General features: G+C 39.7%; 4 protein-coding genes across 6 annotated transcripts; 2 read left to right on the top strand and 2 right to left on the bottom strand.

The window, feature by feature from the left end:
• Positions 1-251: 251 nt before the first annotated feature.
• LOC132701356 (DNA ligase 3) lies at positions 252-5,984 on the bottom strand. 2 transcript variants are annotated; one of them, XM_060669192.1, is made up of 5 exons: positions 5,874-5,984; positions 5,061-5,785; positions 4,541-5,009; positions 2,237-3,478; positions 252-581 (listed from the first exon to the last, which is right to left on the bottom strand). In XM_060669192.1, the coding sequence occupies exons 2-5, from the start codon at positions 5,743-5,745 to the stop codon at positions 329-331; spliced, it is 2,649 nt and encodes an 882-aa protein (XP_060525175.1). In that variant the 5' UTR covers positions 5,746-5,785; positions 5,874-5,984; the 3' UTR covers positions 252-328. The 2 variants fall into 2 exon arrangements, with proteins under 2 accessions (XP_060525175.1, XP_060525174.1); XM_060669191.1 differs by lacking the exon at positions 5,874-5,984 and having other exon boundaries at positions 5,061-5,857.
• On the top strand, positions 5,926-8,822 carry LOC132701357 (lysosomal aspartic protease). Its single transcript, XM_060669193.1, has 7 exons — positions 5,926-6,094; positions 6,161-6,287; positions 6,560-6,683; positions 7,261-7,379; positions 7,435-7,816; positions 7,873-8,054; positions 8,574-8,822. The coding sequence occupies exons 1-7, from the start codon at positions 6,027-6,029 to the stop codon at positions 8,733-8,735; spliced, it is 1,164 nt and encodes a 387-aa protein (XP_060525176.1). The 5' UTR covers positions 5,926-6,026; the 3' UTR covers positions 8,736-8,822.
• A 56-nt stretch (positions 8,823-8,878) lies between these two features.
• LOC132701355 (PHD and RING finger domain-containing protein 1) lies at positions 8,879-20,359 on the bottom strand. Of its 2 annotated transcripts, none has more exons than XM_060669189.1 (6): positions 19,696-20,359; positions 19,030-19,552; positions 18,773-18,977; positions 10,485-14,952; positions 9,203-9,331; positions 8,879-9,149 (listed from the first exon to the last, which is right to left on the bottom strand). In XM_060669189.1, the coding sequence occupies exons 1-6, from the start codon at positions 19,915-19,917 to the stop codon at positions 9,024-9,026; spliced, it is 5,673 nt and encodes a 1,890-aa protein (XP_060525172.1). In that variant the 5' UTR covers positions 19,918-20,359; the 3' UTR covers positions 8,879-9,023. The 2 variants fall into 2 exon arrangements, with proteins under 2 accessions (XP_060525172.1, XP_060525173.1); XM_060669190.1 differs by having other exon boundaries at positions 19,717-20,359.
• Positions 20,360-20,494: 135 nt separating this feature from the next.
• On the top strand, positions 20,495-21,336 carry LOC132701358 (small ribosomal subunit protein uS15). Its single transcript, XM_060669195.1, has 3 exons — positions 20,495-20,651; positions 20,802-20,929; positions 20,985-21,336. Exons 1-3 carry the CDS (start codon positions 20,629-20,631, stop codon positions 21,287-21,289), a joined length of 456 nt encoding a protein of 151 aa, XP_060525178.1. The 5' UTR covers positions 20,495-20,628; the 3' UTR covers positions 21,290-21,336.
• The last annotated feature ends 285 nt before the right edge of the window (positions 21,337-21,621 follow it).

Genomic DNA, 21,621 nt, shown 5'->3' with positions numbered 1-21,621 from the left:
CAACGAAAAAGGGTATCCTTAATGTGATAAATCACAGTCTCTAGAATAAAGTTCAAAGTGGAGACTTAAAAGATATATTGAGTTGACTTATATTTCTGTTAGGTCCCATAAGTTTGAAGGAGGATGATATTAACTGAAGACAGTATACACAGTCCTTAACTGCCAAATAAGTTAACACTAGACTCTTCCTTAAAAAGTTTATAACCTAATGCGCATGGCTAAAGAAGAAAGAAAGAAAGTAAAAGGTCAAACATTTTATTGAGGTAAACAAATAACAATAAACAAATGCAATGTATAAAGTATAATAAAAAATAATTAAATAAAAAAATTAATCTTTGGTAGATTTAAAAATTAATTTATCACTATCGCTAACTATTGGCGACCATTTCACGATATAGTGGCAAATATTTTGCAATTTCATTTTATTTACAGAGTCGACTATCCACGAAACGTGTATATTTCTCGCGACTTTCGAACAACTTCGGGACAGATCGCCAACGCAACTTGCGACGTGAAAAACGTATTCCGCTTCTTGTCTATGATCTGCGCCCACCTCAGTTCCACCAAACGCAATAAAATACCTAAAAATTAAACAAATGAAAAATATTATTAAACTACAGAGGTAACAAATTGAAGGAACGCTAACGTATAGTTCGACCAGAGATATACCATTTTACGACATAATCCGCTATTTAACTTATGTTTCTCTTGACGTTCCAGAACCGTACTTCGTGCATACAAATGTTGACGACTTTGTGTAGAGTTTCATAGGTGAAGTTCCTCAATTCTTATTAGTACATGCAGTGAAAAATCCATTCTTACTTTAAAATGTTTATTATAAATATAAATGAAGGAATAAATTTAGCTATAAGAAAAACTTATTCTACATCAAAATAAACACTATCCTCACTGGACGCGCCGCCACATTGATAATTAATTCTCACGACAACACTGTTTGGAGGAATATTGGGAAGCAATTTTTCAGAAAAGCATTTTTTTAAGATGTCTGCTGTCATGGTTTTGTGGTATTCAACATTTGCTTCTTTGGCATCTTTTGCAGAATGCAACAAAGACTTATTTACACAACCAGCTTCAGAACTCGCATGTAGCATGATAATTCGTTTGCCTCGGGCACATCCAACGACCATTTCCTGCTGTTACCATCAGATCATCCTTTCCTGACGAAATCGTCGCTATCAAACCAGGTCTCATCGAAATATATGATGGGGACGATTTTAGCGCGAATTTCTTGGACTCCTCTCAAATATCTTGTCCTCCACTCCGAAATTCTTCTTGATTTCATCAAAACTTATCTCCTATTGATGGTTTTGTAATAAAAACCAATTCTTCACACGAACGCACTCAAAGTCTCTTGGCAATAGTCAATGTTCAAAACATTACGCACCTCTTCATGTAAAGATTTAATATCATCATATATCAACTGTCTCACTATTCCAACATGGTGCATTTCAAATAGAATTTTTGGGACCCCACGAGTTTTCCGCGTTTTTCTTTCTTGGACACCATTCATAACTATATCATGTACTGTGGCATACAGTGTTTTAGTTATCTCGGACGGTAATTTTATGACTCCACTTTTCCCAGATGTTGATTTCAGAAACAGAAACACATTTAAAATTATAATTACGTCATCGACCTCAATCTCAACTTCTTTGTCACTGGAAATCGCAAGTGACTAACAAATCTGAATAATGTTAGTATTTGGTAAGAAATAAATTGTAATAAAATGTATATGGCACCTCAATAAAAATTGCACACAGAGTCTTGAAAAACAATTGAATAATGGTAAGTTGGTAATTACTAATCACAAACGCAAGACGGATTAGAAATAACTAGAAACCATCGACGGCAAAAAAATACTGCGATACTCCGATTTCACCCATCCCCACAAATCAACCAATAGCGAAATGGTAAAACTTCCATTACAAATCATTTATCCACATAAGATTTTACATATCGCTTTCCTAGGAAAACATTTTAGAGTCATTATGTTAAACACTTAAAGTGGAAATCAGTTTAAGCTTTCTAATGTGTTCTTAATATTTGACATCAACCTATCTAATGGGAGAAGATTTATAAAAAGCACACTAATACGAATTAATATAACAGTTTAACCAAAGAAAATTTCGCTACTCTTAAAATACAGCAGTCCAATCATTCCGCACTCAAAACCGTAAAAGGTTGTAAAAACGGTATATCATTAGGTGAACTTTACCTTTTAAATTCGTTATTGTAGTTATCAACGAAAAATCCTTTTATCCCTTTGAACAAATCGGGAAGCGGCTCGTTTATTTTCACTCCCCGGGTTGAACGGTGACCTTCACTCGACTTTGATGTTCGCGATTTTTTTTTGTTCTTTTGTTTTTTAGATGGAGACCCGCGACTAGAACCGATGGATTCGTTGGTTTTGGTGGACGCCCCTGAGTGATTATCTTCATCATCTTCCGAACTCTTTCGCTTCACTCCTTTCATTAACAAAGTCACGTCTGTTTCTTCTTTCGATTTTTTAAACAACGATTTTAGTTCCTCTAAATTGGTCGCCGTTTTCCAATCTTTATCGTCCCTTATTTTCGTAACCCTCGGGAAGCGTATAGAAATACCATCCGCGGTGTGGACGTCGTGCCGAGTGAATTCGGCCCCGGTAATTTCCCACACGGGCATCTCCTTCGGATCTGCGGCGACAAAGTCGGGCACCATGGTTCTGGTACAGCTGAGCCAATCGGGCAGCCTGTCTACGTCGCAACTTATCTTTTGCATTTTCAGCTCGGTTTGCAACTTTTCCAAGGTCTTGTCGTCGTGTCCGCCGTGTACTTTCGTCACTGTGCGAAACGTTTCCGAATATGGATCGTAACAACCCATCAGAAACACCGACATCATCCCTCCTTTTTTACCAGTACCGTACCAAGCCCCGAGAACTATTAAATCTGCACTGTCCGCCATCGCGCCGTCAAACAAATAATCCTTCTTCACTTTTAACCAGTGTCGTTTGCCCGGTTCGTAAGTACTCATCACGTCTTTCAGCACGAGCCCCTCGAGACCCAGTTTCAGCACTTTGGCGATCATTTTCGCCAGAGTATCAGAGTCATTGATCTCCTTCATTTCCGAGAACACAATATGATTCGGCACCTCCGTCATATTGGCGTTGAGAATACTTTTCCGCTCCCTCAGAGGTTCCTTGAGCAAACTACGTCCGTTATAGTAAATGCAATCAAAAACGAACAAACAAACGGTGGCATCCTTAAACTGCGCTTTCTTGTGGATGCCGAGCGTTCCGAAAGGCAACGGTTTGCCAGTGTTTGTATCCATCATCAATATTTCCGCGTCTAGTATCAAGTCGTTGGCGTTCGGAAAGGCTTTTGGTATGTAATCCTTGAAATGGGACACTTTATGAGGCATCACGGGCTTCAGCGATCTGGAAAAGTATCTAAACTCCTTGCCCTGCTTATGAACTTGAACCCTGCAAATTCAAAAAATGTTATACGCTGTGTATACTAAACCAAAAAATCGACTATTTTGTTTTATGAAAAACATACCGATAAAATCATTCAGAATGATGAAAAAAATATGACCCCTTAATATTAATGGTGAGGGAAATATCATTTTTATTTTCGATTTTTTAGTCCTGATCTAATTATTCCATCTTAACAACCAAACAATTGAGATAAAAATATTTATCTGAATATATTGTTGTAGAATATTGAATTCTGTATAAAAAAGGGCTCTGTTTTTTTTTTAACTTTTCATTTTGGAGGTTTGTAACAACAAATGGCTCAATAATTAATCATGAACTTAAACATGAAATTCCTGTTTTTTTTTACCCAATTTACTTTACTTCCTACTGAAAATTATTTATTTACACATAAAATTTTATTATATATATTAACATAGATGAAATCGTATTTATTTATAACTGTCCTCCCTGGGTCTTTCTATTTTTAGAACAAAAAGTGAAAACTCACTAGAGTGGAATAAAAGGGTATAATATATAGGTATATATATAAATCTTCAAGGTCCTTTTTGGAACATTACGGCAAGTGTGTTAGAAGAGGAGAGAGTGATTTCACTCCATATAGCGAATAATAGTAGATACGAATTTGATCTATTAAGTGAAAAAATTTTTTTTGAATCAATTGAAAAAATAACTTACCTTAATGTTACCTTTTTGTAGAGCATTCTCATTAAAAATAAATATTGCTTGTTTTTGTATCTCGCGTTTTGTGTTAGTTAGAAAATTCCAGAATGAAAAAGTTAAATAAAAAAAAAATTAATGTATATGGCTTTTTTTCTTAGGAAGGGCTCTGTAGAAATCAAAAATATCCTCATAATTTTTTTACCTCAATCGTTTAGCTGTTTTGACGCATCAGAACAAACAAAATGCATATACAAATTCCCATTAATACTAAGGGCTGAAACAATCACTATATTTTTTTTCTCAATCTGAATGATTTTGTCAATACATATGGTTCATAAAAGAGAGGATTTTTTGGCCCAGTCTAGTCCTGTGTTTGTATTAATATACCTCTCACCATCATATTTAACTTCGGAGTACATCCCATTCACACATTTCTGCATAGCTTGCTGCACAGATTTGCAAGGCTCTGCTAACATTGGAAAAACTGGGGTCAAGATTTTAATTTCAGCATTCTGAATTTTTTTGCTTCCAAAGCATCTGGCCACGACGTCGTCCAAATCTTTTGAGGCTTTGTATGCCTCGTAGGCGTCTGGGTGGATCCCATCCAAAATGTGTTTTGCACCCGCCCCCATTCTTAAGTCGTGCTTAACAAGCCGAATAATAGTTTTTAAATCGTTGCTTGTAAGTTTTGGAAGAATTTTTTCAAAATGATTTATCTGATCCTCTTCCTTGGTTAGCTTTGATAAATACTCCAGGAAAGTGTCGACATTTTGTACAGTTATTGTACTGTCTTTGGGCGAGTGTTTCCACTTTTTACTATGACTGTAAAAATGGCTTACAGTTTCACTAACATCACCTAGAAATTGGGACAGATTCATAAAAATATTATTTGCTTAGCATTTTATACCCTGCTCCAGGTGCTCCAACATTTCATCCTGATCTTCAAGAAACATTTTACTAAAAAGTTTGATCAATTGTTTGCTCTGCAAATTGTAAATTCTCTTAACACTTTGGGGTAACAACAATCTACACCATATCTCAATATCACCATTGAATCCCTGCTTGTTGGTGCCTTTCTCAAAGAATTTTCTAATAATTTCAGTTTTATCCAAATAGCTGGAATTCTGTGCTACTAACGAGACTATATGTTGAAATGTTTTAAAAAGGTTGTCCCTACTAATATCAGTATTAACTGCGTTCCCCTTGGGAGAATTTCCACTATCTTGCTTTATTTTTGGGGACTTTTTTATCTTTGTTGGGGAAGTATTGTCGGCAATTCCGAAAAATTGCCTTATCTCCTTAATTTTTTTCTGAACTAAGTCTTTATCCTCACTGGATAACGTTTCAAATCCACTGATATCATCTGCGGTTTCTATTCTTTTGGTTGATGCTCTTTGTTTTTTGAATACGTCGAAGAGACAATCCAAATGGTGCCAGCTTTTCATTTTGCCTTCTCCAAACGGGTTGGGAACTATTTTCGCTATCCGAATATCACCTTGCAGACACTTTTGCTTACACTTTTTGCAACCTGCCCTGCCATTTTTTGAAATTTCTATCTGAAATTGTTTGTCATCTTGTTCTGAATCAGACATTGGAAACCGCACGTAGCAATAAAATTAATAAACATAAATACTAAAATAAGAAATTTTGGGGTTAATTCAACTTGACATATACAAATAATTCATATTCCGTGTCCGTTAAAGCTGAAAGCTATACTCACTTCTCAGTGTTCTGTGTACTAGAAAAAAAACAGAAACAATTATAATTATCTATGTCTGACGTATAAATAAGAACTGTTGGTGCCGGTCTGTTACAGTGCTGTCATTAAGCCGACTCGAGTGTAATAATTGGCGAAAATAATTTACCGATAACAATGCTTGCTCCAAAGATATTTTTTTTATTATTTCTGGTGTGTGCTGTGAGTTCTGATAATTTGGTCAGGTATAAATTCTAACCAAAATTTCGAACCTTTTGTTATTACATTGATTGCTGGTTTGTATTTTACAGAATATCCTTATCCAAGCACAAATCTCCAAGACGAACGTTAGAAGAAGTTGGTACCCATCTTCAGCAAGTGAAGTTGCGCTACAAGGAAGGAGATTCTGCACCTGAGCCTCTTTCTAATTATTTAGATGTAAGTTTACTTACATATATCACTTACACGAATTAAAATATAAAAAATGTCGAAACATTTGTTTCCACAGAAACACTTACAGCTTATCACTGTAGTGATTATGGATTTTGATAGTTAACGAGTATTACATCATCTTAAAAGCAACAAAACGTCCATTTATGCTTCTAAAGAGAACTGGGACATTTCATGGGTTGTTTATTATATATTTAAGTTTTCTTTGTCATTGTTTACTAAGTAAAAAATCATGATGCATGTGTTTTGTTGTGGACCAGGCTCAATATTATGGCGTCGTTAGCATTGGCACACCTCCACAAAAGTTTCAAGTTGTTTTCGACACTGGTTCGTCCAATCTTTGGGTACCATCCAAGAAATGCCATATAACAAACATTGCTTGTCGTAAGTAATTTATACTCCATTATCTTTAGTTCCACCGGAATTTGAAATATTTGGCATTTTGTGCGGAAATCCTTTATCTTCCCCCTATGTTTATTTATTAGCTAGCCAAGAGGTTAAAGTTCATTCTCCTTATAAACATTATATTGATAAATATTTAAAAATATATCATCGAAACAAAAGAAGTCTTCCTCACAGTTTATTTAGTTGACTGTCTGATTATTGAAAAAAAAATTGAAGAATAATAAAAAAGAGCTAATAAACTGTTTTTTGTTCGCTGTCTATCGATTCAATAGTTATAAACGCTGACGAAAACTCAATCGAAAGTGATTGTGGTTCGGAACGTTTTGTTTATCTATACATTATTCATTTCTCTCGTATTTTCAAAAAAAATTTGGAATTTGCACTTACTAACTAGGGTATTTGAATGAACAAGAAGTAACAGAAAAACGTCCGTCACTAACATTCTTTCGTTTGGATTTTTAAAATGTATGTATAAGTACTAAAGCTAGACAGAAATAGGTGTAAAGTTTGAGTTCCAGTAACAAACAGCAAGAATTGTAATGATTTTTCATTGCAGTCCTCCACAACAAATATGACTCCAGCAAATCGTCGTCTTACAAGGAAAACGGGACCAATTTCGAAATAGAATATGGTTCCGGCAGTCTCTCTGGATTTTTGTCAACCGACGTAGTGAACGTAAGCTTGACATTTTCACTCTCTAGCGGTGTTGGTTTACTTTTTTCCGTTGTAGGTCGGTGGTATCGACGTGACCGATCAAACTTTCGCCGAGGCCATGAGCGAACCAGGCCTCGCGTTCGTGGCCGCCAAGTTCGACGGTATCCTCGGAATGGCCTATCCTAGGATCTCGGTCGACGGGGTGGTTCCCGTTTTCTACAATATGATGGACCAGGGCAAGATCTCGGCGCCCATTTTCTCTTTCTACCTAAACAGGGATCCTTCGGCAAGCGATGGCGGCGAATTGATTCTGGGAGGTTCGGATCCGAAGTACTACCAAGGCGATTTTACGTACTTGTCTGTAGACCGCGCGGCCTATTGGCAATTTAAAATGGACAGCGTCAATGTTAACGATAAAAAGTTTTGCAGCTCCGGATGCGAGGCGATAGCTGATACCGGTTGGATTTAGGGGTTTGTTTATGGGTTTAGGAATCCCTAGATTGATTAATTTTAGGCACCAGCCTGATCGCGGGACCCACGGAAGAGATCAAAGCTATAAACGAGGCCATCGGCGCCACGCCCATCCTGAACGGCGAATACACCGTCGACTGTAATTCTATCCCCAATCTGCCTAAGATCGATTTCATTCTAGGCGGTAACACGTTTACATTGGAGGGAAAAGACTATATACTCAGAGTAAGTGGTTTATTTTATTCCTTTTTTTTTACGGCGACCTTCGTAACACGTCCTCCATGTTATGCACTCTCATGATTGAAATAGATGTCATAAAAACGACAAAAACGAATTAATACAAGTAATAAGCATAGTAATCAAAATTTAAACGAAAAAGTGAATCTGTCATCAAAGATAGTAAGCCCAGCAAAAACTTTTTGATCTGAAAGTGCCTATACTGGATTCTTTGGCCACCATAATGGTGATTTGATATTCAAACAGTTGTGGAGCTCTCTTCAGAGTGGGTGAATAATACCCAATCGTTTCTAGTATCCTAGTATTCAGTAAAAGGTAATTTAGTATTTAGAAATACTTAAAAATAGTCTGTTCGTCAATTTTTTGGGTCACTCTGCATTGCACTGAACCTTACGACCATAACAAAGAAATCCTACAAAAATTAGTGATCTCTGGTAGTGACGTTAGTTTCATCTCGAGTTTAACTTTTCTTAGTGGTAAGTTCATCTTTCTCTCTATTTGTTTAAGGTGTCTGAATTAGGTCAAACTATATGCCTGTCAGGATTTATGGGCATCGATATTCCTCCGCCAAACGGCCCCCTGTGGATCTTGGGAGACGTTTTTATAGGAAAGTACTACACGGAATTCGATGCGGGCAATAACCGTGTAGGATTCGCCGTCGCAGTTTAAATTTTATATTTTTGCCCTCTTTTCCTTGGTAAAATAGTAAATAATAGTTTGTATAAAATACTCCACCAATAAAGTTGTGATAGTGAGGGAGAGTGTATCATTAGAAATAAAACGAGACTCCCAATATACTCACGAGTATATTCTTCAATATCTAAAAACCTTACACAAATAAATTATAAAGATTCAATTAATCAGTTAAATATTTCTACAATTCAGATAGTAGTTTCAAACTCACGCTACAACTTAATATATTTACAAAATATAAAGTTCCCCTTAAACTAGCCGTTCTCACACTTTCTGAGGTAATGAACTCGAGGAAGTCACCTTTTTGCTGTGAGTTATCTTCTTGACGTACGCTTCAATCAGCTTTCGGATTTTGATCGGATTGATCTCGCCCGACTTGTTGTGGCAAATCTGAAACCGCGAAACTCTATGCCGGCACTGCCTTTATATGACAAAAACTTTACCTTGGGCACGGCTCGTCTCATAATATCCTTGTACTCCTCTTTGTTTATCTTCTTCTTGTTGTAAAACGGTTTCAGGACAAGTTTGACTTCTTCCACCACCCTCTCCTGGCGATTCAGCTTCTTTAAGAACTGCAAATACCCGTCGGGCGATTAGAATTGGGTTGGTTGAATATCAAATAAAATGTACAAATTCTTAGCCCAACTCTAGACCTCTACTAGAATTGGGTTGAGTCGTCTCAAATAAAATTTAAAAGCCCTTAGATCAACTCTAAATCAACTATCAGCTAGAAACAGAAAAAAGCAAGTTTTAATAAAAGAAAGAGAACCTTGGGAACCTTCAAAAGCTTCAATAAACTCACTCAACCTCTACTAGAATTAGGTTGAGTCTCAAATAAAATTAAAAAACCCTTAGACCTACCTTAGACCAACCACGAGCTAGCGACAAAAAAAAACAAGTTTTAGGAGAAGAAAACGAATCTTGGCAACCCGCAAAAGCTTGAAGATTACTCCGTTACCAATGGATTAATTAGATAGTTTCAAACAAAATTTAAGAGTAATTAGAGCTACTCTAGACAAACGATAAGCTAGAAACAGAAAAAAGCAAGTTTTAATAGAAGAAAAAGAATCTTGGCATTCCTCAAAAGCTTCAATTTTCAATATATGCATACAACTCCGTTACTAACTCAATAAATCTCTACTAGCCTCTAAAAGCCTTTAGACTTACTCTAGACCAACGATGAGCTAGAGTTAGAAAAAAGAAAGTTTTAATAGAAGAAAATGAATCTTGGCAATCCTCAAAACCTTGAAGATTACTACGTTATCAACGGACTAATTAGATAGTTTCAAACAAAATTTAAAAGCGCTTAGACCGACTCTAGACCAACGATGAGCTAGAGACAGAAAAAAACAAAAAAAAAGTTTTAATAGAAGAAAAGGAATCTTGTCCACCTTCAAGAGCTTCAAGTTTACATATATGCGTACAACTTTGACTCCGTTACTAACTCAAACCTCTACTAGAATTGGGTTGAGTCGCAAAAGGAAATTTAAAAGCCTCTGGATCTATTCTAGACCAACGAATAGCGAGAAAAAGGCAAGTTCTAAAAGGAAAAGAAACTTGGTAAGCCTCAAAAGTTTGAAGATTACACCGTTACCAAATGGGCCTCTACTAATTAGATAGTCTAAAAGTATTAGGAGAAGAAAAAGTTCCTTGGCAATCCTCAAAAGCTTCGAAATTATTCGTATTTGTACAACTCGCGACTCCGCCATCAACTCGACTACTAACCTTGTCCTTCACCTGCATTTCTACCGCGGAATTGGGAAGTTCCTCCAGTATCTTCAGGCTGTCTTCATCAATTTTAATACCCACGTGTTTCGTTTTCGTAGGAGTAAGCGCGGTTTTCTTGCCGATTTTCTTATCGACCATCTTCTTCTTGTAAGGCGGAGATCCGAACAGGGTGTCGAATACAGATTGATGCTTTTGCGGCGGAGGCTTCGGCTTGGAGGCCGGCTTAACGGATTTCGGAACGGTTTCCGGTGGCGGTTCGAATAGGTCCTCGTAATCGCTCGAAGCGGGCGAATACGGCGAGTCCAGATCTACGGTGCCGCCGTCCTCGATACCCCCGCTCCCGTTGACCGATCTCTTCTTTTTCGCGCCAGTTTTCGATTGCAGCGGTTTAATGGGCGTCGATTTGACGGCCGCTTTCGTCGGCGATATTTTCACCGGACTCGACTTTACCTGATTCGGTAACACGATCCTCTGCGGTATGGCGGAAACGTTGTGCGACGGACCGATCAACGTGGAATTCAAAATGTTTATTCTCTGAGCGGTTATATTGCTCGAGACGGGAGCCGACGTTATTATGGACGACGGCACCGAACTGAACGGCGTCGTCTGAGCCACCGGTTTCGTTATACTGACGGACGTCTGAATTCCCTGCACGATGACGGTGCCGACGAGCCTCTGCTCGGGTGACTTTCTTTCGGGCGTGGTCGGAATGCTGCTCTGGGAATCGGCCGGTTGTATGTCGGCTATCGGTGGCGTCGTGACTTTTTTCATATCCGCCATTTGATCTCCTTTCTCCATATCGATATTGGACCTGCTGTCCATATTGTCCTCCCGGCCGTCGTCTTCCGTAATACTCTGTACGGTTTGCGCCGGTTCGGGGGTGACCGATCGCGATTTCGTAGGCTCGAACGGGTCGTAAGCGTCGGGCGAACTCGGTGGCGAAGTGGGCGGTTCCGGCGGCGTATTCGGTCCTTTATGCATCGTGTTAGCGATCTCCTCCTGGACCTCGTCCTCGAGGTTATCGTCGGGCTCGTGCAACGGGTTGCTGATCGCGCGCAGTTGCGACGTCTTCGACGTCAACGAGAATTTCACCTGGGGCTCGGGCGGCGTCTTGGGCCCGGTAGCGTACACCGGGATCCTCTCCGGACTGGCCACCTGTTGCGACGAGTCGCACGCGTCGTTCCCCAAGTTATTAATCTCAACGTCGTTGTGATCGCTGTCGCTCAACACGATCACGTCTTTCGGCGACGATATGATCTCCTGGAACGGCGAACGTTCAAGGTCTATAATGGCGACGGGTTTGACGCCGGCCAGATCCTTGTTCTTGCTCTTCCTCTTCTCCTTCTTCTTCCTCAGTTCCTCGCTGTCCTTTTTCTTCTTCTCGCGCGTCGTTATGTCTCGCGTTTCGTTTTCGTTATTGAAACTGACGCTGACCAGGATGTTGTCGCCCGAAGCGAACACCTCCTTCGACGGCGGCGGCGTGCGCTCCCTCTCCCTTCTCCTGCGCTTCGCGGAACCGTCCCGTCTCTTCTCCTTGCGCCGTTTCTCCCGTTTATTCTTCGGCGGTCTGCCATTGCCGCTGTTGTTCAAGATCACCGTTAAATTTTGACTTCTCATCGGTTGCGCGGCGTTTTCCAGATCCTTGGGCGGTGTCCAAGACGGCGACGCGTGACGAATCGCCGCCGGCGACGGAGACTTGGAAAACGACGGCGTCCATTCGCGTTGTCGCAACTGGGGCGTGGCCGATCTCGAGTTGGACCTGCGCCTGTTCCGACTGGTCGCCCTCTTTTTGGTACGCCTCGAATCGCGCGTTTTCTTACTCTTGCTCGTCGACCGTCTACGTTTCTTGGATTTCGACTTGTTCCGTTTTCGTGGCTCCGAACGGCTCGCCGACCTCCGGGTTTTCGATTTCCGGGTTTTTTCCGCGCGGCGACCCCTAGAAACCGACCGTCTTCGCGACGAGGATCTTCGTCTTCTCGACGTCTTCTCCGGAGACGCGGAATGTCTCCTCACCGGCGAAACGGATCGTCTTCTGGGCGTCGCGGGCGGCGAAACCGGCTTCTCCCTCGGCGGAGGCGTGTACGACCGGCTCCTCGACTTAGACGGAGAACGGCGAATGTCGCGCCCGAACTTGTCCTTCGGCGGCAGCCGCGGCTTGTCCGCTATGAGCGCCCGGACGTTGTACCGTTCCAACTCCTTCCGCTTCTCCTTCTTCCTCTGCTCGTCTTTGTCCTTTTGCTTCTGCGTCTTCGGACTCTTGCTCCGCGATCTGCCCCGATCCTTGTCCCTGTAGTTCCTCTCCTTGTTGTTCTTGCTAATCTTCTTAAACGACTCCCGGTTCTCGTTCTCCTTGTTGCCCCCCTTCTCCTGATCCCCGCCCGCCGGCTTCTCTTTCGTCTTTTTCCTCTTCTTCCCGCCGTCCTTGTCCTTCTTCGGCGTCTCTTTTTCCGTCACGTTCTCGGCACCGTCATCCTTCTTCGCCTTCTCCTTCGACTTGTCCACGATCTCGCCCTCCTCGTAATCCTCGGGCCGCGTGAACTCGATCTCCGACTCCTTGGCGTTGATTTCCAACGCGTCGCCGTCGGAGATCATCTTCATCTCGCGCGACTCGTCGAACTCGTTCCGCTCGTCCTCCGAAATCATTTCGGTGTCGAGACCGTCGAATCCCGCGTCCTTGTCGTCCCGCTCGTCCCTGCACGGCGTGTAAGTTCGCTCCTCCTCGCTCACGATGTCCTCGGTCATGTCCTTGATGTCGGCGATTTCGAACGCGCCCGACGTTTTCTTCACCACCGACTCGTCTTCCGAGTCGCTGTACAAACCGCTGATTATATTGGAGCTGGTGAAAACTTGCACGGCCGAGTCTGAGGAAATTGGCGCCTTAACGGACGCGTCGATTTGGGTGGATTGCTGCTGCTGCTGGAGCGCGAGATCCGTCGTCAAAGCCACCGACTTGCTCTGTTTCGAGTAAATACTGAAATTGGGACACCCGTCGTTCGACTCGTCGTCATCGTCTTGTTTGGCGGAGTCGCCGGGTTTCTCTTCCGCGCACCCGGGCGGCGCGTCCTGCTCGTCCTTCTGCGCAGAGTTCACGGTCGACGTAACCGCCGTCTCGTCTCTGTGCTGCTCCTCTTGAACTTTTTCCGTGTCGATCACCATGTCCGTCTCGCTTTCCTCGGCCGTAGTGCTGGGCGAATAGGGCACGTTCGATGGGGTGTACGCCCTAGTCGGCGAATAAACCGCGCTGGGCGAATACGTCGAAGCGTTCGGGCTGTACGGCACGTTCGAAGGGGTGTACGGTCTGCCGCCCCCGGACGTTTCGTTCGGCGTCGTCGCCGTCGCCGGTTTACACTCGTCGCTTTTGCTGGTGCTGACCGCCTCGCCTTCGATATCGCTGTAAATGTCGAGGTCGGCGTCGCTCACCGGCGACTTGCTACCGGGCGTGTACCGATCTTTGTCGGCGTCCGCCGCCTCGCAGAGCGTCCTCTGCGTGTAATCCTGGGGGACGTCATTTTCATCGCCGCCGCCGCCTCCATAAGCGCCGGAATTACCGCCGACCGTTTCGGTCGAGTACGACGAATAAGTACCGTGGTACTCTCGGGTACCGGCGGGTTCGTAGCCGCCCGATCCGGACCAATCGGCGTTCGAGTTCGTCTCGTTCCGGCCGTACGACGTCGGCGTCTGCCTCACCGCGTACGAATTATTACCGTTTACGATATTATTATTGTTGCTTTCGCGTTTACGCCGGTCGATCTGCAACTTGCCGCTCGAATCGAGCACCGACATGATCGCGTTCTTCGAGTGGAACCTCTCTTGCGTCTCCATGATGCTGCCCAGCACGTCGTCCGTCGTGCTCGACACGACGACGTCCGCGACGGCGGCGGCTTTCAGTCTGCCGCGGCGACGCGTCGCATCCACCACCGCCCTCCTGCTCAACAATATTCCCCTTTCCACTTCGACGTCGTCGTTTTCGGAATCGCTAAAGTAATCCAATCGGTTCGCGTGGCCGAAAATGTCCAATCGGGCGATGCCGGCTCTGTGCCGAATGTCCGACAAGTTTTCGGGCGCGTTCGGTAAACGTCGGGGCGCGCAAGCGCGCAGCTGATCGACGAGTCTCGTGCGCGTCGACTTCATCGCCTTGTTTCTCTTGTACTTTTTGTATTTTTTCGATCTGACGCGTTTTTTTACGGGGACCGCCTCGCCCGTCACGCTGTCTATCTCATACACCGTCCGATACGTCGGCTTGCGGGCGGAGCGTCGTTTGCGACGTTGCCGCGCGCTCCTCTTTTTCGTTTTTTTCCCGGACGTGCTCGAAACGCGGTCGTCAGCGACGACGCCGGACGACGTCGACGGTTGTTGGTGCTCGTCGTCGTTGGCGGCGGCGGGCGTTTCGTTTCGCCGCCTCCGGGTGCGATTGTTCGCGATACGGCGTCGCACGCGTTCGGTTTGGGTCGTGCGCGGCACCAATCTGTCGATTAAAAAAAAGTTCCCGTTGATTGTCACCCGCGCTCGTTTATACCTTACCTTGCTTAAGCGTAAACGCACAATTAATTATACAATAAACGAATTTAAAATGACGACGCGTCTTTTTTTAGTAAACTCGAGCCCCTAAGAGAAAAAAAATTTCTTCGCAATTTCTTAAATTTCTCTCAATGTCGCCTACGTTTTGGTAAAATTAATACAAAAATACTTATTAAAACATATTTTTTTCTAATCGATGATAACAATGACGTTGCCATTATATATCATAAATTATGGTGGCTATAAGACAATGTGCTAGATTTGAGGGCATAAGAGTCATTTTAAAGCTAGTGTTATTATTGAACGGTTAGCTGGAACAACGATGTTATATTTTTTAAACTCGGCACTACAGCGCCATATCTTAGTTATCCCTTAAAACCTTAAAAGCAATAAACACCAAACATCGCCATTAAAGACATGAAACCATTTCATCAGTTGTTTAAAATAAAAGTTGCATTAAACAAAATGGTCCGAATTAGTATTGGGGCTGGTCACTTGACCATTTCTTAATTGACTAGTCAAATTCGATCAAAACGTTTTAAATAACACCTTGGAATTGTAGAGTGTTATCTATCAATTTTATAATAAATTATGCGTTTGTGATGTCCAATTCGATACTTGGCGATTCGGAGAATCCCAATAAAAATATCATCAATTTAAAAAAAATGAGTGGTCAATTCCCCAAGCCGTAGTGCGAATCATATTGGACAAACTTTAACAGCGTATTCGGCAGACAAAAATGTAAAAAGATTCGGTGTTCAAGACTTTTGTAAATTTTGGTGTCAAAATTATTAGTATTGTCATTAAAAAAAATATGGCGTTCATGAGACTAATTTAAATTAAAAAAAGTGATACGCCAATGGTTTATCGCTGATCAGTTCTAACCATTTCTATAATAAAAAATAAATAAATTCTAAATATTTACATTCGCTTTTATTTACATAACAATTCCAGAAATTATAATACTAACTTAATAATATATATTGTATTATATTATATACTATCTGCCAAGTTTGGATGCAAAATCTAAAAGATTTTTTTAAAACATTTCAAAACTCTGTTTCTCCGAAATTGTAGGATATTAACTTTATATGAACTTTATTTATTTGTATTTGCTGAACACGCTGTTGACATTTCTCCTTTATGTTTCGGACCATCCTGTACTTATGTATAATAAAATGCAGACGATTTGCGTTAAATGAAACTAAAACTCCTAGTTATTTAATTTACGATAAAATGTACCAAAATTACTCAGCGAGTTCGTTCTATGATAAACAAACGCCATCACATTTTGCCGCGACTGTGACCCTATGACCTAAATGGATCCTATGACCTATGGAACTAAATAAAAATGGGATTCTAACTATTTGTTGACCATGAAAATCCACTTGACCTTGAATGGTTGGCCTATTCGTCCTAATTAAAATTAACTTTATGCAAATACCGCATTATTTTCAGAAATGTCATAAATGCCATTTAATGCCATGTCATTAAAAAAATATTGCGATTTTATAACTTCGGGATAGTTGTTTGGGTTCTGAACTGCTGTATGCGGACAATGTATAGCCGCAGTCGATAGAGGTTTTTATTCTTCCATTAAAAAATTACACAATTGGTCGTTTTTTCATGGATTTCTAAATCCCGTTGGACCTAATAATCTTAATAGAAAACTGGAATTATTCGCATATTAAAAAGGAACAATAATTTAAAAAATAAATCATATATTCACAAATTCTTTATCCAGAAAAGCAATCCAATGGGAAAACTTGCAGAAAATTATTTTGCCTTTAAATTCCCTAAGCAATTGTAAATTCTAAAATTAAAATCCAATTCTTAAAATTCATATTAAACTCTCAAAAGCGTTTTTTTTACCATGGTAAGTTTTGTAAATTTTAATGATTTTAAATTTAAATGAAAGTTTTGTAATTTAAATGAAAGTATAGACAGTTGTCATTATTTTCTACTGGTGAATAAACTGAAATAACCTGTTAGGGGTTATCCTCACAATTTTCAGACGTAAAAAATTAAACAGAACAAAATGGAACCAGGAACATCCAAAAATAGTAATAACTTAATTTCCTTCTCTACAAATTATAAAATTGGTGGTCTGATCCAAGCAGATAAAATCTCCAGCGTAAAACATGCTTATCGAACTATCCAAACCCCTACTCAAAAATGTCAAGTGTAAGTTACAAACCTGCACGTTACATCGCTTATTTCACTTATTCTGTATAACAATTTTTTTTTAAGTCCACTAAATAAAATGGTTCCGTCAATTGTCATACCTTATAAATATAAGTAATGATGCCAACTTGTCGCCTTATTCCAGATACGGCTTACCTTTCAAGACTTTTTATTTTTTTTGAGCTTGACAACATCGCCTTCAACTGTCAATGCATGGCGGCATTCTTTGTTAATACATGTGTACTAATGTTCTTTTTTTTTATCAAATTTAATAGTTCTTGTAAGAGTTTCATATAGAATGTGATTTGAAAAACATTTTACGAGTGTTTAGTAAGTAGATCCTGCTATATTTACTTGGATAAAATAGGGGGTAATTGGTAATAATTACAGAATTAAATTTGTTAAAGTTCTTGATCACCTAATTTTCGAAAAATTGTTACTGTTATGTGCACTTCAAAACTTTTGAGGCAAACCTAATTTTTGCTTAGTTTGTGGTAATCAATATGGCGTAGAGGCGGCTTAAGAAATCGAGGAACAAATGTCATCGTTGGGTAGACTGACAAGAACGGTTTGCGATTTTACTTTTCAAATTAAAGAGAAGTACTTGTTTCTTTAACCTTTCACAGGACAAACTATGGACAATATAATGCAACGGAACAATTTATAGATCTAGATTTTTAAAATTAAGATAAAGAAACCACCTAATGTAATGTTTTTTTATGTCGACTTGGTTATATTGCTTTAATTTGGGATTGTTGTGACTGTTGATTTTTTATTTCTTGTTTCTAAGTATTATGTAAACTGCCTAGTGGGTCAATAAACAGCTATCTCTCCATAAGTGTGTGAAGTTAAAGTACCCAGAGTAGGGATGAATCATATTTTGGAAACAACTTTTGAGCATTAAAATTTGCAATTGAAAACGATAATTTTATTCATGGTTTATTAACTCAAAGTGTACATTTACTAAATGAAAGTAAAACCACTCCCAGTAGTCACAAATGAATAACAAATTATATTAACAACTAGTTTTTTAGTGTAACTTAAAAAAAAAATCCAGACAGAACACTTTGTTTTGTAATTTAGTAATCTGGGTCTGGGAACAGGTCCATTTTCTAAGTTGGCCGATATCCTGCACGTCTCCTAATGCAAACCAAAATTCTATAAATACCTATAAATATGTAGTAAAATACCCATTTTCACATGAGATCAAACATGAAACTTGCTTACATGGAAAAAAAAAACACTAACTGAAATTTTGCTGTACTCTTCCAATAATACTAATGCTTTTTCATTTATTACTAAAAAATAATTGCTGCAACTTTCTAGTAAAATGGCCACCCAAACAGTTTAAAAAAACAATTTTTTGCTCTTTCAATTTTTTCTTAAAGATGTTACTGATTAAACACATTGCTGGAGTACTCCTACAACCAGAAAGAACTGCAGAGGAGCAAAAAAAAAATTCAATTCAATTCATATAAAAAAAGGAATTTAATAAATCAACCTGATATTTTGTAATGTTAAAAAAAACACTCAGGTTACAAAATTAATAAGAGGGAGATAGGGATATGGAATTTTTGATTCACCTCAATGATCTGAGTCTCTGACTGGTATTCCACCCATCCCTGTTTAGCATCATTTCAGCATCATCCCACAGCCCAATGACCTCATCCGGATCGATGTCTGACAATGGTCGATCCAATGTTATGCAGTCATTGCAATACCAGATCCCCTCTGGAACATCCGTTAGAGCTGGGGTCAGGCAATATAAATGAAAACCAAGATCGCAACCTAGATGAAAAATTGCTGATGCTGGTTGTTTAAAAAGGTGTAGAAAACTCACCATCACAAAGGAGCAAACGATCTTCGTTATCATCAGATCCACAGATCTCACAAAATGTTGGATCTTCAACAATATCCATTACACTTTGGTTTTGTGGTTTTTCTACATCAATTTTTCTTAAAATGTTTCCATTAATATTTCTTTTTACTGATATTGATGTGTATTCTTGTCTATCAACAGGGCAAGTGTTCATATTTTTTGACCACTCTTGTATACACTCGAGGCAGAACATGTGTTCACAGTTTTCTGGGACACCCACCTCTTGGTTCCTGAACGATATGAGGCAAATTGGGCATTTTTCAGACTGCCCATCACTTGAGTCTGAGTCAAGACTCTTTTCTTCCTTAACAGACAAGACTGCTTTTTGAGAATCGGTTCTTTCATTGTTAACTTCTGAAGAGTCAGAATCCCATTGGAAACTGGAATTTTCACTACCGGAATCTGTAAGTGGAGCTGTGCTTTTAACCTTACGGAAAAGCGTGGATCCAGAGCTACTTGATCCATCGCTATCACTTGTCACTCTCTGTAAAAAAAGATACCTTAAGAACTGGGTACTAAACATACAACACATTTTGCATTCATTCAGAGAGAATAAACAAAGGACAACTTTATATTCAAAGTGATTAAAAAATCAACGACTAAAGACATGAACAAACATAAACATACAGCAAGTTTTTTCCTTCTAACCAGTAAGATGGAGTTATCACTGTCCGAATCAGATGACTCTTCTTGTAGAACAAGAACACGTCGTCGTCTACCACCCGACGAAGACCCAAAAACGGGACTACCGCTAGATGTACTAGCCGGGCTATCATCAACAACTCGTCGTACTTTTCTTTTTCTCTGACGAGAATTTTCTTGGCTGTCGTCGCTACTCATTTTCCGCATTAAACATTCACAGGCAATTTGACGTTAATAAAAAAATCAAAAAAGAGACATCACTTTTGAAGTACGCTTAAAGTTTTAATGGTTCCGACATTAATTATTCTCTCAAAAATATTTGACATTCTAAAACGCTACGCTGAGGCCAATCGCTTTCTGCTTAACTTTTGACGTTCACGGAAGCCATATCGATCGTAGCGCGAATCGTAGTTAAGTTCGTAGACGAGTTAGCCTACATTAGCCGTTTGAATTTTGAAGAGGTCTTGTCTTACTATTACATTTTATCGTTTTTTGGATCTTGAAAGCCGAATACGATAAAAAAATTTCAAACCAAATTGATCTAATAACTAATCGACTGTGACACGTGGAATGGCCAAATACGAAAAATTGGTGTTTATTATGAGGCGAATGACGTCGACAATCATCACAGTAACATGAATGTTATAAACGAAGAATACCGTGGGATGACATCTAACATTTGCATGTTACAATAAATAATAAACTATTACATAATAATAAAAATAACAGAACAATTATTTGCCAATGACGTTTTACCTAGTTGAGGCATAGAAAAAGTCGTTATAATAGAATGATACCTACCAGTCCGTTTACTAACACCACTTCAAAAGACCAATTTTGGTTCTGTCAAAGTTCTTTCATATTTTATTTCCTGGTGAAGTCGATTTCGATTCCCAAGTTTTTCAACAAACTCGCAAAATGGGTCGAATGCATGCCCCTGGGTGAGTGCGAATTCGATTAAAAATAAGATAATTTCCTCTTAAACAAACGAAACAGCAATTTATCTTATTAAATTTATGATTGTCAATCATGGTTATTTTACCGCGTGGTTAGTTCTTGCTGTTGATAAATAGGTACTATTTTTATTTCAGCAAAGGTATAGCCCAATCGGCTTTACCGTATAGACGAAGTGTTCCTACATGGTTAAAAGTGACCCCAGAGGAGGTAAAGGAGCAAATAGTTAAATGGGGTAAAAAGGGTCTCACTCCCTCCCAGATCGGTAAACAATCTGACATTTCTAAGAGTGCTAATTAACAAAAAGTCTCATTTTGTAGGTGTTATCCTAAGGGATTCTCATGGCGTTGCGCAAGTGAGGTTTGTTACTGGCAACAAAATCTTGCGTATTATGAAAGCTGTAGGTCTAGCACCCGACTTACCTGAAGATTTGTATTATTTGATCAAGAAAGCCGTTGCCATTCGCAAGCATTTGGAACGCAACAGAAAAGACAAGGACAGCAAGTTTCGCTTAATTTTAGTGGAATCCCGTATCCACCGTTTGGCCAGATACTATAAAACCAAAAATGTACTGGCACCCAACTGGAAATATGAATCAAGTACAGCATCTGCCTTGGTGTCTTAATTTAGAACTGTAACAATTTTTTAAAATATTAAAAATAAATATAAAGATGCCGACTTCTTATTTTTGCTGAAAATTATCAACAAAATGTATGACATATTACCATATGGCACGTTTCTTTAAATTATTTTATAAAACTTCATTTGGGCATACCTTTTTTGTATTACTAACCTATTTTATTTAGGAATATTGAATTAGATTCTCTTCACATTTCACTGCGAGAGTTCAAACATTTTTTGGTAAAAAAATGTCATTTAAATTAAAAAAGGTACCTATCCTACATTAGTCTTAACCAGATGCCTACTAGAGATATGAAGTTCTGGCAACTCCGATAA

This window comes from Cylas formicarius, unplaced genomic scaffold (genome assembly GCF_029955315.1).
Source record: "Cylas formicarius isolate icCylForm1 unplaced genomic scaffold, icCylForm1.1 PGA_scaffold_4__25_contigs__length_36172078, whole genome shotgun sequence".
Lineage (NCBI taxonomy): Eukaryota > Metazoa > Arthropoda > Insecta > Coleoptera > Brentidae > Cylas > Cylas formicarius.
This window is presented reverse-complemented; position numbering and strand designations above follow the sequence as displayed.

Coding starts and splice junctions, on each gene's coding strand:
- LOC132701357 (XM_060669193.1), top strand. CDS start 6,027: ATGCTTGCTCCAAAGATATTTTTTTTATTATTTCTGGTGTGTGCTGTG. Junction 6,095..6,160: donor AGTTCTGATAATTTGGTCAG/GTATAAATTCTA, acceptor TGTATTTTACAG/AATATCCTTATCCAAGCACA. Junction 6,684..7,260: donor TATAACAAACATTGCTTGTC/GTAAGTAATTTA, acceptor TTTTCATTGCAG/TCCTCCACAACAAATATGAC.
- LOC132701356 (XM_060669192.1), bottom strand. CDS start 5,745: ATGTCTGATTCAGAACAAGATGACAAACAATTTCAGATAGAAATTTCA. Junction 3,479..4,540: donor GTTAAATATGATGGTGAGAG/GTATATTAATAC, acceptor TTGAATTTGCAG/GGTTCAAGTTCATAAGCAGG. Junction 582..2,236: donor TACAATAACGAATTTAAAAG/GTAAAGTTCACC, acceptor TTTAATTTTTAG/GTATTTTATTGCGTTTGGTG.
- LOC132701358 (XM_060669195.1), top strand. CDS start 20,629: ATGGGTCGAATGCATGCCCCTGG. Junction 20,652..20,801: donor GGTCGAATGCATGCCCCTGG/GTGAGTGCGAAT, acceptor TTTTTATTTCAG/CAAAGGTATAGCCCAATCGG. Junction 20,930..20,984: donor TCTCACTCCCTCCCAGATCG/GTAAACAATCTG, acceptor CTCATTTTGTAG/GTGTTATCCTAAGGGATTCT.
- LOC132701355 (XM_060669189.1), bottom strand. CDS start 19,917: ATGCGGAAAATGAGTAGCGACGACAGCCAAGAAAATTCTCGTCAGAGA. Junction 19,553..19,695: donor TTAGAAGGAAAAAACTTGCT/GTATGTTTATGT, acceptor CTTTTTTTACAG/AGAGTGACAAGTGATAGCGA. Junction 9,150..9,202: donor TGAGACGAGCCGTGCCCAAG/GTAAAGTTTTTG, acceptor TCGCGGTTTCAG/ATTTGCCACAACAAGTCGGG.